Source organism: Hyperolius riggenbachi, chromosome 7 (genome assembly GCF_040937935.1).
Source record: "Hyperolius riggenbachi isolate aHypRig1 chromosome 7, aHypRig1.pri, whole genome shotgun sequence".
Classification (NCBI taxonomy): Eukaryota; Metazoa; Chordata; class Amphibia; order Anura; family Hyperoliidae; genus Hyperolius; species Hyperolius riggenbachi.
The window spans coordinates 37,366,812-37,379,931 of NC_090652.1; the positions used below are offsets into that span (position 1 = coordinate 37,366,812).

Consider the following 13,120-nt stretch of genomic DNA (forward strand, 5'->3'; position numbering starts at 1 on the left):
GTTACGACAAATTAAGGAAAAATGGGCTATCCTTATTAAAAAAGCGGAATATAACCCTGCATTTCAACTTTGCTCTAAAACATTATTTACAGCATATTATATGCAACCAGCATTTTTTTTTTACTAGACCAGCATTGGAAGGGTTACACAGGGCTTTAAAGTTCCTGGACAGAATTGCAGACGCATCCGAAGCTGACATAGATACATTTTGTTTACATAAATGTATCTAAGTGTGTAATTTGTCTCACTCTGACTGAGAAGGAGCTGGAGGACAGCCAAAGAGTGTGTAACATTTATCACTTGTTACATTCTATTTAGTTAAATGTATCTATCTGAACTTCTGCATATCTCTCCATGAACTTTAAACCTCTGTATTTAACCCTTCCAATGCTGGTCTAGTAAAAAAAATGCTGGTTGCATATAATATGCTGTAAATAATGTTTTAGAGCAAAGTTGAAATGCAGGGTTATATTCCGCTTTAATAAAAGAAGGGAGGAGGAAGGTTGATGCTTAAAGTAGATCCGAGATGAAAAACGAACTATAACAAGTAACTTGTCTATATATCTTATCTAAAGTTTAGATAGTTTACACAGCAAATCTAGCTGCAAACAGATTTAATAGAATATGATTATTTCTTCCTGTGATACAATGACAGCAGCCATGTTGTTTGTAAACCTTACACAGAGGCAGGCTTATCTGTATCTTGATCACTAAGTCTGTGAAAAAAACCTAATCCCCTCTCCTCCCTCCTCCCCTCTGCCTCTGAAATCAATGGCTAGTAACACCTCCTCCTCCTGCCCAGACTGAACTCCCATAAGCCCTTGCTACTGTCTGAAAATGCCTTGGCTCTCTGAAAACCTGTGGGCGTGGTTTATTTAGTTTATAGGGAATTGGAGTATTAACCACTTCACAACTGAGGGGTTTTACCCCTTGAGCGCCAGAGCAATTTTCACCTTTCAGCGGTCCTTCCATTCATTTGTCTATAACTTTATACTTATCACAATGAAATGAACTATATCTTGGTTTTTTTTGCCACCAATTAGGCTTTCTTTAGGTGGGACATTATGCCAAGAATTTATTTTATTCTAAATGTGTTTTAATGGGAAAATAGGAAAAAATGTGGGGAAAAATGTATTATTTTTCAGTTTTCGGCCTTTATAGTTTTTAAATAATGTATGCTACAGTAATTAAAGTGACTCCGAGCTCAGAGTAAAAATAAAATTTGAACTTACCCGGGGCTTTCTCCATCCCAGCCCTGGTCGGGACGTCCCACGCCGGCCTCCTGGCTCTTCTCCCGGCGGCTGTCCGCATAGCGCGGAGAGGCCGGTCCCCCGGGCGACACTGGCGAGTGTCGGGCCTTCTCCTTCCGTATACGTCACGAATGACGTCACATGCCGGCCGCCGCGCGTCATGACGGCGGCCGGCGTGACAGCACGACGCATGCGCGGTTTAATCGCACATGTGCCGTGCTGTCACGCCGGCCGCCGTCATGACGTCATTCCTGACATATACGGAAGGAGAAGGCCCGACACTCGCCAGTGTCGCCCGGGGGACCGGCCTGTCCGCGCTATGCGGACAGCCGCCGGGAGAAGAGCCAGGAGGCCGGCGTGGGACGTCCCGACCAGGGCTGGGATGGAGAAAGCCCCGGGTAAGTTCAAATTTTATTTTTACTCTGAGCTCGGAGTCACTTTAACCACCCTGGCGGTATTGACGAGCTCAGCTCGTCCAGGAAAAACTTGCTGAAAGCGGTATTGACGAGCTGAGCTCGTCAATACCGCCAGGGAGATTTCTTGTTTCTCTTCCCCGCCGGCTGCACTTTTCCCTCATCAGAGGGATTCCCCAGGATGGCTGGATGCCTGCCAGCACGCTGTGGGTAGCGATCTGTGCTACCCACAGCTAACAGAACTAGCATCCAGCCACCCTGGGAATCCCTGTGCAGCCGGCGGGGCAGAGAATGTGTGGGGCTGTGCAGGGATTCCCCTTCTTTGCCGGCGGGTGGCTGGTGCGGGGATCCTCTCTGTGGGGGGGCCGGGGATCCCCGTACTGTGCATGCGGGGTGACCCTTTTGTGTGTGCGGGGGGGCGGGTATCCCCTTCTATGGGGCTGGTCTTGGCCGGTCGGGGACACCCCCTTCTGTGGTGGGGGGAAGGTGGGTGTCCCCATCTATGTGGGCTGTGGGTGGCCTCTCCCTCCTCTTCCCCATCCCTCCCTCTCTGTCCCCCGTGCCCCCCCCCCCCCGATCCCGTGTCTCCCCCCTGTAAGAAGCCCTGATCTACTCACCTGAGGGCTTTCTCCTGCGGCGGCCACGATGGACACCCTCCTCCTCCATCGCCGAAGTCCCGGTCTGTGTAATTACAGTACGCGGCTTGCTGACGTCACCAAGCTGCGTACTGTAATTACAGAGAACACGAGACTTCGCGATGGAGGAGGAGGGTGTCCATCGTGGCCGCCGCAGGAGAAAGCCCTCAGGTGAGTAGATCAGGGCTTCTTACAGGGGGGAGACACGGGATCGGGGGGGGGGGGGGCACGGGGGACAGAGAGGGAGGGATGGGGAAGAGGAGGGAGAGGCCACCCACAGCCCACATAGATGGGGACACCCACCTTCCCCCCACCACAGAAGGGGGTGTCCCCGACCGGCCAAGACCAGCCCCATAGAAGGGGATACCCGCCCCCCCGCACACACAAAAGGGTCACCCCGCATGCACAGTACGGGGATCCCCGGCCCCCCCACAGAGAGGATCCCCGCACCAGCCACCCGCCGGCAAAGAAGGGGAATCCCTGCACAGCCCCACACATTCTCTGCCCCGCCGGCTGCACAGGGATTCCCAGGGTGGCTGGATGCTAGTTCTGTATGCTGTGTGTAGTGGGGGGGACACAGGATCAGGGGTGAGAGGGGGGGCATGGAGGACAGAGAGGGAGGGATGGGGGAAGAGGAGGGAGAGGCCACCCACAGCCCGCATAGATGGGGACCCCCACCTCCCACCCACCACAGAAGGGGGTGTCCCCGACCCACCACGACTAGCCCCCATAGAAGGATGATACCTGCCCCCCCCCCCAATGCACACACAGAAGGGCCACCCACACGCACAGTATGAGGATTCCCCCCCCCCCCCCCCCCCCCACAGAGGGGATCCCCGCCGGCCACTACCAGCCAGCACAGAAGGGGAGCCCCCCCCCACAGAAGGGACACCCGGCCACAGTTAGGGGGCATCGGGGGCAATGGGGTTGGGGGGGGCAGAGGCACCCGCAAACCTAGCTCCCTATACATATGACTCCCTAGACCTGGCTGCACATCTGTCTCCTATACACCTGGCTGCACATCTGTCTCCTATACACCAGCAAACATCTTGCTCCCTATATACCTGGCAAAACATCTAGCTAACTACACCTGGCTGCACATCTGGCTAATACATCTGGCTATACATCTGGGTCTTATACTCACCATTGGCATGCTGATCCCTCGCCGCGTACCTCTGATAGCTTCTCCAGTGCCTTCTTCCATGTCCCTTGGCGGATTTTGCTTCTCCCTTGGCGATCACATGTCCCCCGTCGATCGGCGTTGATGGCACCAATGTCACACAGCATCATCAAAATCTCGCAGCAAACACTTTTTTTTTATTGAATTCAATACAATAACCTGTATTGAATTCAATATAAAAAAAATGATTGCAAAAAAAATTGGTTGAAAATTATTGGAAATTAATTGAACCACTTTTTGCACGGAAATCCTGGGGAAATAGAACGCCAGGGTGGTTAAAACCCATGAAATTTATTTGCCCATTTGTCCCGGTTATAAAACCGTTTAAATTATGTCCCTATCACAATGTTTGGTGCCAATATTTTATTTAGAAATAAAGGTGCATTTTTTTCAGTTTTGCATCCATCCCTAATTACAAGCCCATAGTTTATAAAGTAAAAGTGTTATACCCTCTTGACATAAATATTTAAAAAGTTCAGTCACTAAGGTAACTATTTATGTATTTTTTTTTAATTGTAATTTTTTTTTTTTAATTACAAAAAAATAAATAAATTGGGAAGTGTGGGAGGTAATGAGTAAATTTGTAGTGTATAACTAATGTATTTGTATATGAAAAATGCTTTAGGGTGTAGTTTTACTATTTGGCCACAAGATGGCCACAGTAACTTTTTGTTTATACGTCCGGACGCTTGCAGGAAGTGTTATGAGGCTGGGAAACATTTTTTTTTCTTTTCACAATGATCGCGCTGCTTCTCGTAGAAGCAGCTGATCATTGCGGGGGCTTGGATCAACGAACGGGAACGGTTTTTCCCATTCATTGATCGGCGGGCAGCGGGCAGATTTTTCCGTCCCTGGTGTTAACAGGGTGGAAAAGGGGACGGAGTAATCCGCACTGCTGGGGGTAAAGTGGTTAAAACAAAAACAGTATTTGGCTTGAGGAATGCCCTATAAACAATATGAAAGGAACACAATTATGCAATGAGTAAAAGTTCACCTTGGATCCAATTTAAGGGCTCCTACAGCGCTCGGACGCAGGGGCGGAGTTCGACGATAATGAGAATAAGGTAGAGGTCTACGAATCTTCGTTTTGCAATCGTGATTAATGTAGCACCGTGGCGCATCGCGGTACAATAAACTGCTTCGAAGTATGTAATAGGCACTATGGAAACTGTAACCACTGGCTAGCGACGGGGCTAGGCATTTCAACGTTTACCGCTGACTATAATGCTTGTAGGACACTGGCTGTTATGAGCGTGAAATATGAAGGAGCTCTAGAGAAGTAGCTCTGGGAATATGGATGGATGGGAGGGTTTGAATGTGAAAGTGTAGGTTAGTTATTCTTGTATTGTGTAATGGCTAAATTTGTGACGTATTAAAGAGCTCTTTTTTTTTTTTTTTCGGACTATGATGCAAATATTTCCCAACACGAGGGCACCTATGAAGCCTGTTTGATCTTAGTTGGGTAGCATGCTAAAGCTGAGTCTGGAAAAAAAAGAAAGTTGATGCTGGCTTACAGTACAATGGAAAGATGAGATGGGTTGTTTGGCAATAGCCTGTACTACCAGCTTTTGTCAGAAGCAGTGGTCACCTTTTCATTTCTTCTCTTCGTCTCTTTTCAGTTGTCTTCGGGAGAAGATATGGAAATTTCGGATGAAGAGATGGCTATCGAGATTCCAGGAGCTTCCGTTCCACCTTACCCTCTCCTACCCCATCTTGGCGGTCCTGCCGGTGGATTCCCTACTCAGCACCTTCCGACGCCTCTCCTACAGATGTCCCATCATCCGCCCCACCAAGCCCCCAACTCTTACCCTCTTCTACCCGTCAATGCTGCCCGAGGCAGACTGGGGGAGCTGGAAGGACACCAACCGACCCCTCCACCCATGGACCCCGCATCCTCTTCATCCTCTGCTGCTCCTCCACACATCTATGACTTTGTGAACTCCATGGAGTTGGTGAACAGACTGGGCAACCAGTGGGGAGGAACCTCCATGTCCTTTCAGATGCAGACTCAAATGTTGAGCCGGTTGCAGCAGAACAGACAAGACAAAGGTCAGCAACCGTATGAGGACCCCTACCCCCCACCATTAATGCCTCATCCGCTGCCTCACAGACTTCAACCGACCCACCCCCCGCCGCTCATGACCGATCAGGTCTTTGGAGGCGCCTACCCTCTTTTCCCGACACAGCAACCCCAACCCTTGTTACCACTACAGGACCTACCTAGCAGGACGAACCGAGCACTGGGTCAGGATCGCCGGCCGATGGGCTGGGGTCCGGAGATGGAAGTGGATCCACATGCTGGCACTGTCACCAGTGTGCTGTCCTCCCTCATCCAAGAGATGAAGAGCACTATGCAGAGGGACTTAAACAGGAAGATGGTGGAGAACGTGGCCTTCCGTGCCTTCGATGAGTGGTGGGAGCGGAAGGAAGAGAAGGCTAAAGTAAGCCAAGGACTTGATTTATATATATCTCTTATATTATTACACCTGCAGTACAGAGAATACAGAGCTGTGCATGCCAGTTCCCACCTGATCATTTCACACTATAATGCACAGTCACACTCTTATATTATTACACCTGGAGTAGAGAGAATACAGAGCTGTGCATGTCTGCTCCCACCTGATCATCTCACACTCTCATGCACAGTCACACTCTTACATTATTACAGCTGCAGTATAGATAATACAGAGCTGTGCAGGTCTGTTCCCACCTTGTCATCCCACACTCTACTGTACAGTCACAATCTCTTATATTATTACACCTGCAGTACAGAGAATGCAGAGCTGTGCGTGTCTGTTCCCATCTGAGCATCTCACACTCTAATGCACAGTGACTCTCTTATTACACCTGCAGCACAGAGAATACAGAGCTGTGCATGTCTGTTCCCACCTGATCAGCTCACACTCTACTGTACAGTCACACTCTTATGTTATTACACCTGGAGTACAGAGAATACAGAGCTGTGCCTCTTATATTATTACACCTGCAGCACAGAGAATACAGAGCTGTGCATGTCTGTTCCCACCTGATCAGCTCACACTCTACTGTACAGTCACACTCTTATGTTATTACACCTGGAGTACAGAGAATACAGAGCTGTGCCTCTTATATTATTACACCTGCAGCACAGAGAATACAGAGCTGTGCATGTCTGTTCCCACCTGATCAGCTCACACTCTACTGTACAGTCACACTCTTATGTTATTACACCTGGAGTACAGTGAATACAGAGCTGTGCCTCTTATATTATTACACCTGCAGTACAGAGAATACAGAGCTGTGCCTCTTTTATATTATTACACCTGCAGTACAGAGAATACAGAGCTGTGCATGCCAGTTCCCACCTGATCATTTCACACTATAATGCACAGTCACACTCTCTTATATTATTACACCTGCAGTACAGAGAATACAGAGCTGTGCGTGTCTGTTCCCATCTGAGCATCTCACACTCTACTGTACAGTCACACTCTTATGTTATTACACCTGGAGTACAGTGAATACAGAGCTGTGCCTCTTTTATATTATTACACCTGCAGCACAGAGAATACAGAGCTGTGCATGTCTGTTCCCACCTCATCAGCTCACACTCTACTGTACAGTCACACTCTTGTGTTATTACACCTGGAGTACAGAGAATACAGAGCTGTGCCTCTTATATTATTACACCTTCAGTACAGTGAATATAGAGCTGTGCATGCCAGTTCCCACCTGATCATTTCACACTATAATGCACAGTCACACTCTCTTATATTATTACACCTGCAGTACAGAGAATACAGAGCTGTGCGTGTCTGTTCCCATCTGAGCATCTCACACTCTACTGTACAGTCACACTCTTGTGTTATTACACCTGCAGTACAGAGAATACAGAGCTGTGCCTCTTATATTATTACACCTTCAGTACAGTGACTACAGAGCTGTGAATGTCTGTTCCCACCTGATCATTTCACTCTCTAATGCACAGTCACACTCTTATATTATTACACCTGGAGTACAGAGCTGTGCATGCCAGTTCCCACCTGGTCATCTCACGCTCTCATGCACAGTCACACTCTTATATTATTACACCTGCAGTATAGAGAATACAGAGTTGTGCACGCCGGTTCCCACCTTGTCATCTCACACTCTAAGCTCCTACAATGGTTAGCTATACCTGCAGTGATTTTTGTCTCCTCCCTTTCCACCATGCTGAGATTTCGGATTTCCCTGCAGTAGTTTGTCCTCTCCTCTCCCACATTAATAAGAGATCCCTGAAGTGGTGTGTCTCCTCCTCTTCCACAATGGTGAGATCTCTCTGCAGGTCGTGGTTATCTTCCTCACATACAAACCCACACACAGTGGCGAGCTTTCCCTGCAGCAGTGGTTTGTGTCTCTTCCTTTCCCACAATGGTGAGCTCTCCTTGCAGTGATTTGTGTCTCCTCCTCTTCCACGGTGATGAGATCTCCCTGCAATAGTTGGTGTCCTCCCCTCCCATTATGGTGAGATCTCCCTGCAGTAGTTTGTGTCTCCTCCCCTCCTATTATGGTGAGATTTCCCCTGCAGTAGTTTGTATCTCCTCCCCTCCCACAATGGTGAGATCTCCCTGCAGTAGTTTGTATCTCCTCCCCTCCCACAATGGTGAGATCTCCCTGCAGTAGTTTGTATCTCCTCCCCTCCTATTATGGTGAGATTTCCCCTGCAGTAGTTTGTATCTCCTCCCCTCCCACAATGGTGAGATCTCCCTGCAGTAGTTTGTATCTCCTCCCCTCCCACAATGGTGAGATCTCCCTGCAGTAGTTTGTGTCTCCTCCCCTCCTATTATGGTGAGATTTCCCCTGCAGTAGTTTGTATCTCCTCCCCTCCCACAATGGTGAGATCTCCCTGCAGTAGTTTGTATCTCCTCCCCTCCCACAATGGTGAGATCTCCCTGCAGTAGTTTGTATCTCCTCCCCTCCCACAATGGTGAGATCTCCCTGCAGTAGTTTGTATCTCCTCCCCTTCCACAATGGTGAGATCTCCCTGCAGTGGTTTGTATCTCCTCCCCTCCCACAATGGTAAGATCTCCCTTCAGTGGTTTGTATCTCCTCCCCTCCCACAATGGTGAGATCTCCCTGCAGTGGTTTGTATCTCCTCCCCTTCCACAATGGTGAGATCTCCCTGCAGTAGTTTGTATCTCCTCCCCTTCCACAATGGTGAGATCTCCCTGCAGTAGTTTGTATCTCCTCCTCTTCCACAATGGTGAGATCTCCCTGCAGTAGTTTGTATCTCCTCCCCTCCCACAATGCTGAGATCTCCCTGCAGTAGTTTGTATCTCCTCCCCTCCCACAATGGTGAGATCTCCCTGCAGTAGTTCGTATCTCCTCCCCTTCCACAATGGCGAGATCTCCCTGCAGTAGTTTGTGGGAGGGGAGGTATCAGATGCTCTGTAAGTGCATTATTCCTTAAAATGTGCACTCTGTGTTTATGTACATTCCACACCTAATATGTGTGGCACTCCCCTGCCTTTTACCTCATTTCCTGTAGGCCCGTGTTACCTCATTTCCTGTAGCTGAGTGGTGTGTGGCCTTCACCTCACACACTGGATCTCTGTGTCCTGCTGCCAGACAGTCCCAGCACACCCAGGATTAATGCTACACCATGATAAACTTGCATAATTAGCCTTGCTGACAGTTTCTGCATTTCACCTTTAGATGGCTTTAAAATTATAAGGGGAAAAAAAGAATGCAGTGATCTGATTGGGTGGCAGGATAGTGTGAGGACACTGTGGGCTGCCCACTGAGCACTTGTCTCTTTTCAGCCCTTCCAGAGCGTGGCCAAACCTGTTGCCCGGGAGGAAGACAAGGAGAAGGCGCGTCCTAAAGAACCTGGGCTGCTGTCATTGGTGGACTGGGCCAAGAGCGGTGGTGCCGAGGGCTTCGGATTTGGTACTGGACTTCGGGAAGCGCTGCGTCTGCCGTCCTTCAAGGTAAGAGGCTGTTGTACCTTTTTATCTGATACATAGTCATGGTAAGTTCTTCTGCAGGGTCTGGACAAGGGGATCCCAACTAGATTAAAATGCACTAAAAAACGTTTAAAAGGGAGGTAGTGATGGTCTTCCCACCAGGTAGAAGACACAGATGGTCTATTTCAAAAATAGCTTTATTCGGATTAAAACTCTACTTGAAATGCATTTTGTGGTGCACACCTGCTTCATCTAGCAAAATATCTAGGTTTACAGATACCTTTGCCCGATGAAGCAGGTGGGTCTTGCGAAACGCGTCACCATGTGGAGTTTTAATGTAAATAAAGCGGTTTTGAAAATACCTTAAAGGACCACTGTCATAAAAAAATAGTAAAATACAAAATACATGTAAAGTATGTTTCTTCCAGAGTAACATGAGCTATAGATTATTTTTCTCCTATGTCTCTGTCACAGTAGTTAGTAGAAATCTGACGGAACTGACAGGTTTCGACTTGTCCATCTTCTCATGGGGGATTCTCAGCATTTCATTTATTTTATTGTTTACAAAAGCACTCTCTGGAAACGTTCCATACAAAAGATTATTATAATGTTTAGGTTTTAGTATCTGTAAGCAATCAGAATTTGTGGAATTCAATTACAGCTCTTTACAGCTCTTTCCTCTTTAATTCGAGAGACAATAGAAATTACATGAAAGGGCTGCATTTAAGCCACAGAAGAGGGTGGAAGAGGCTTGAATGATTTTACTGTTGACAATATTTGCTGAGAGAATAGAGAGCATGCGGACATAGTACAGGCCTGCTAGAACTGCAGCTGTGATGGTGAGGTCTGGAGGACACGTAGTACAGACCTACTAGAACTGCAGCTGTGATGGTGAGGTCTGGAGGGCACGTAGTAGAGGCCTGCTAGAACTGCAGCTGTGATGGTGAGGTCCGGAGGGCACATAGTTCAGGTCCGCTAGAGCTGCAGCTGTGATGGTGAGGTCCGGAGGGCACATAGTTCAGGTCCGCTAGAGCTGCAGCTGTGATGGTGAGGTCCGGAGGGCACATAGTACAGGTCTGCTAGAACTGCAGCTGTGATGGTGAGGTCCGGAGGGCACATAGTTCAGGTCCGCTAGAACTGCAGCTGTGATGGTGAGGTCCGGAGGGCACATAGTACAGGTCTGCTAGAACTGCAGCTGTGATGGTGAGGTCCGGAGGGCACATAGTTCAGGTCTGCTAGAACTGCAGCTGTGATGGTGAGGTCCGGAGGGCACATAGTTCAGGTCCGCTAGAACTGCAGCTGTGATGGTGAGGTCCGGAGGGCACATAGTACAGGTCAGCTAGAACTGCAGCTGTAATGGTGAGGTCCGGAGGGCACGTAGTAGAGGCCTGCTAGAACTGCAGCTGTGCTGGTGAGGTCCGGAGGGCACATAGTACAGGTCAGCTAGAACTGCAGCTGTGATGGTGAGGTCCGGAGGGCACGTAGTAGAGGCCTGCTAGAACTGCAGCTGTGATGGTGAGGTCCGGAGGGCACGTAGTAGAGGCCTGCTAGAACTGCAGCTGTGATGGTGAGGTCCGGAGGGCACATAGTTCAGGTCCGCTAGAACTGCAGCTGTGATGGTGAGGTCCGAAGGGCACATAGTACAGGTCCGCTAGAACTGCAGCTGTGATGGTGAGGTCCGGAGGGCACATAGTACAGGTCTGCTAGAACTGCAGCTGTGATGTGAGGTCCAGAGGACACGTAGTAGAGGCCCGCTAGAACTGCATCTGTGATGGTGAGGTCTGGAGGGCACATGGTACAGGTCCGCTAGAGCTGCAGCTGTGATGGTGAGGAGGGCACATAGTACACGCCCGCTAGAACTGCAGCTGTGATGTGAGGTCCAGAGGGCACATATTACAGGTCCGCCAGAACTGCAGCTGTGGTGTGAGGTCCGGAGGACACGTAGTAGAGGCCCGCTAGAACTGCAGCTGTGATGGTGAGGTCTGGAGGGCACATAGTACAGGTCTGCTAGAACTGCAGCTGTAGTGGTGAGGTCCGGAGGGCACATATTACAGGTCCGCCAGAACTGCAGCTGTGATGGTGAGGTCCGGGGGGCACATAGTACAGGCCCACTAGAACTGCAGCTGTGATGTGAGGTCCGGAGGGCTCAGACTGAGCTGGGAGATTTGGCTCACACGTTATTTCTCTGCTTCAGGTGAAGAGGAAGCAGCCGTCAGAAGATGATGAGGACAGTGAGCAGAAGAGGCCCCGGCCTTCCACACCACCAGAGGAGGAAGAGGACGGTGAGTAGATGAGGAAACTCCCATTCTCTCTCCTGGAATCAGTGGGGAAGAAATAAAGAATGTGCAGACCTTTGGCTCAGTACTGTCTTTCTCTCCCACTCCCTCCTGACTCAGACCTCTGCGCTCCCTTCCATCTCAGAACTTTTCGCTCCCTTCTGTCTCAGACCTCTGCGCTCCCTTCTGACTCAGAACTCTGCGCTCCTGCTCCCTTCTGACTCAGAACTCTGCGCTCCTGCTCCCTTCTGACTCAGAACTCTGCGCTCCTGCTCCCTTCTGATTCAGAACTCTGCGCTCCTGCTCCCTTCTGATTCAGAACTCTGCGCTCCTGCTTCGTTCTGACTCAGAACTCTGTGCGCCTGCTCCCTTCTGTCTCAGAACACTGCGCTCCTGCCATCTTCTAACTCAGACCTCTGCCCGCCTGCTCTCTTCCGTCTCAGAACTCTGCGCTCCTGCTCTCTTCCGTCTCAGAACTCTGCGCTCCTGCTCTCTTCCGTCTCAGAACTCTGCGCTCCTCTTCCCTTCTGTCTCTGAACTCTTCGCTCCTCTTCCCTTCTGTTTCAGAACTCTGCGCTCCCTTCTGACTCAAAACTCTGCGCTCCTACTCCCTTCTGACTCAGAACTCTGTGCTCCTGCTCCCTTTTGTCTCAGAACTCTGCGCTCCTGCTCCCTTTTGTCTCAGAACTCTGCGCTCCTGCTCCCTTTTGTCTCAGAACTCTGTGCTCCTGCTCCCTTCTGTCTCAGAACTCTGTGCTCCTGCTCCCTTCTGTCTCAGAACTCTGTGCTCCTGCTCCCTTCTGTCTCAGAACTCTGTGCTCCTGCTCCCTTCTGTCTTAGAACTCTGCGCTCCGGCCATCTTCTAACTCAGACCTCTACCCGCCTGCTCTCTTCTGTCGCAAAACTCTGCACTTCTCATCCCTTCTGTCTCAAAACTCCGCACTCCTGCTCCCTTCTGTCACAGCGCTCTGTCTTCCTGCTGCCTTCTGTCTCAGAGCTCTGCCTTCCTGCTCCCTTCTGTCTCAGAGCTCTGCCTTCCTGCTCCCTTCTGTCTCAGAGCTCTGCCTTCCTGCTCCCTTCTGTCTCAGAGCTCTGCCCTCCTGCTCCCTTCTGTCTCAGAGCTCTGCCTTCCTGCTCCCTTCTGTCTCAGCTCTGCCCTCCTGCTCCCTTCTGTCTCAGAGCTCTGCCCTCCTGCTCCCCTCTGTCACAGACCTCTGCCCTCCTGCTCCCCTCTGTCACAGACCTCTGCCCTCCTGCTCCCTTCTGTCTCAGAGCTCTGCCCTCCTGCTCCCTTCTGTCTCAGAGCTCTGCCCTCCTGCTCCCTTCTGTCTCAGAGCTCTGCCCTCCTGCTCCCTTCTGTCTCAGAGCTCTGCCCTCCTGCTCCCTTCTGTCTCAGACCTCTGCCCTCCTGCTCCCTTCTGTCTCAGACCTCTGCCCTCCTG

General features: G+C 50.1%; 1 protein-coding gene across 2 annotated transcripts in view; it reads left to right on the plus strand.

Annotated features, from left to right (window-relative positions):
* Positions 1–13,120, plus strand: part of SETD1A (SET domain containing 1A, histone lysine methyltransferase) — a 100,137-nt gene that overhangs the window by 48,199 nt on the left and 38,818 nt on the right. For both annotated transcript variants that reach the window (XM_068243923.1, XM_068243922.1), the window contains exons 8-10: positions 5,098–5,919; positions 9,259–9,426; positions 11,597–11,684. In XM_068243923.1, the coding sequence (XP_068100024.1) occupies positions 5,098–5,919; positions 9,259–9,426; positions 11,597–11,684 (1,078 nt within the window). The remainder of the gene's footprint in view (positions 1–5,097; positions 5,920–9,258; positions 9,427–11,596; positions 11,685–13,120) is intronic.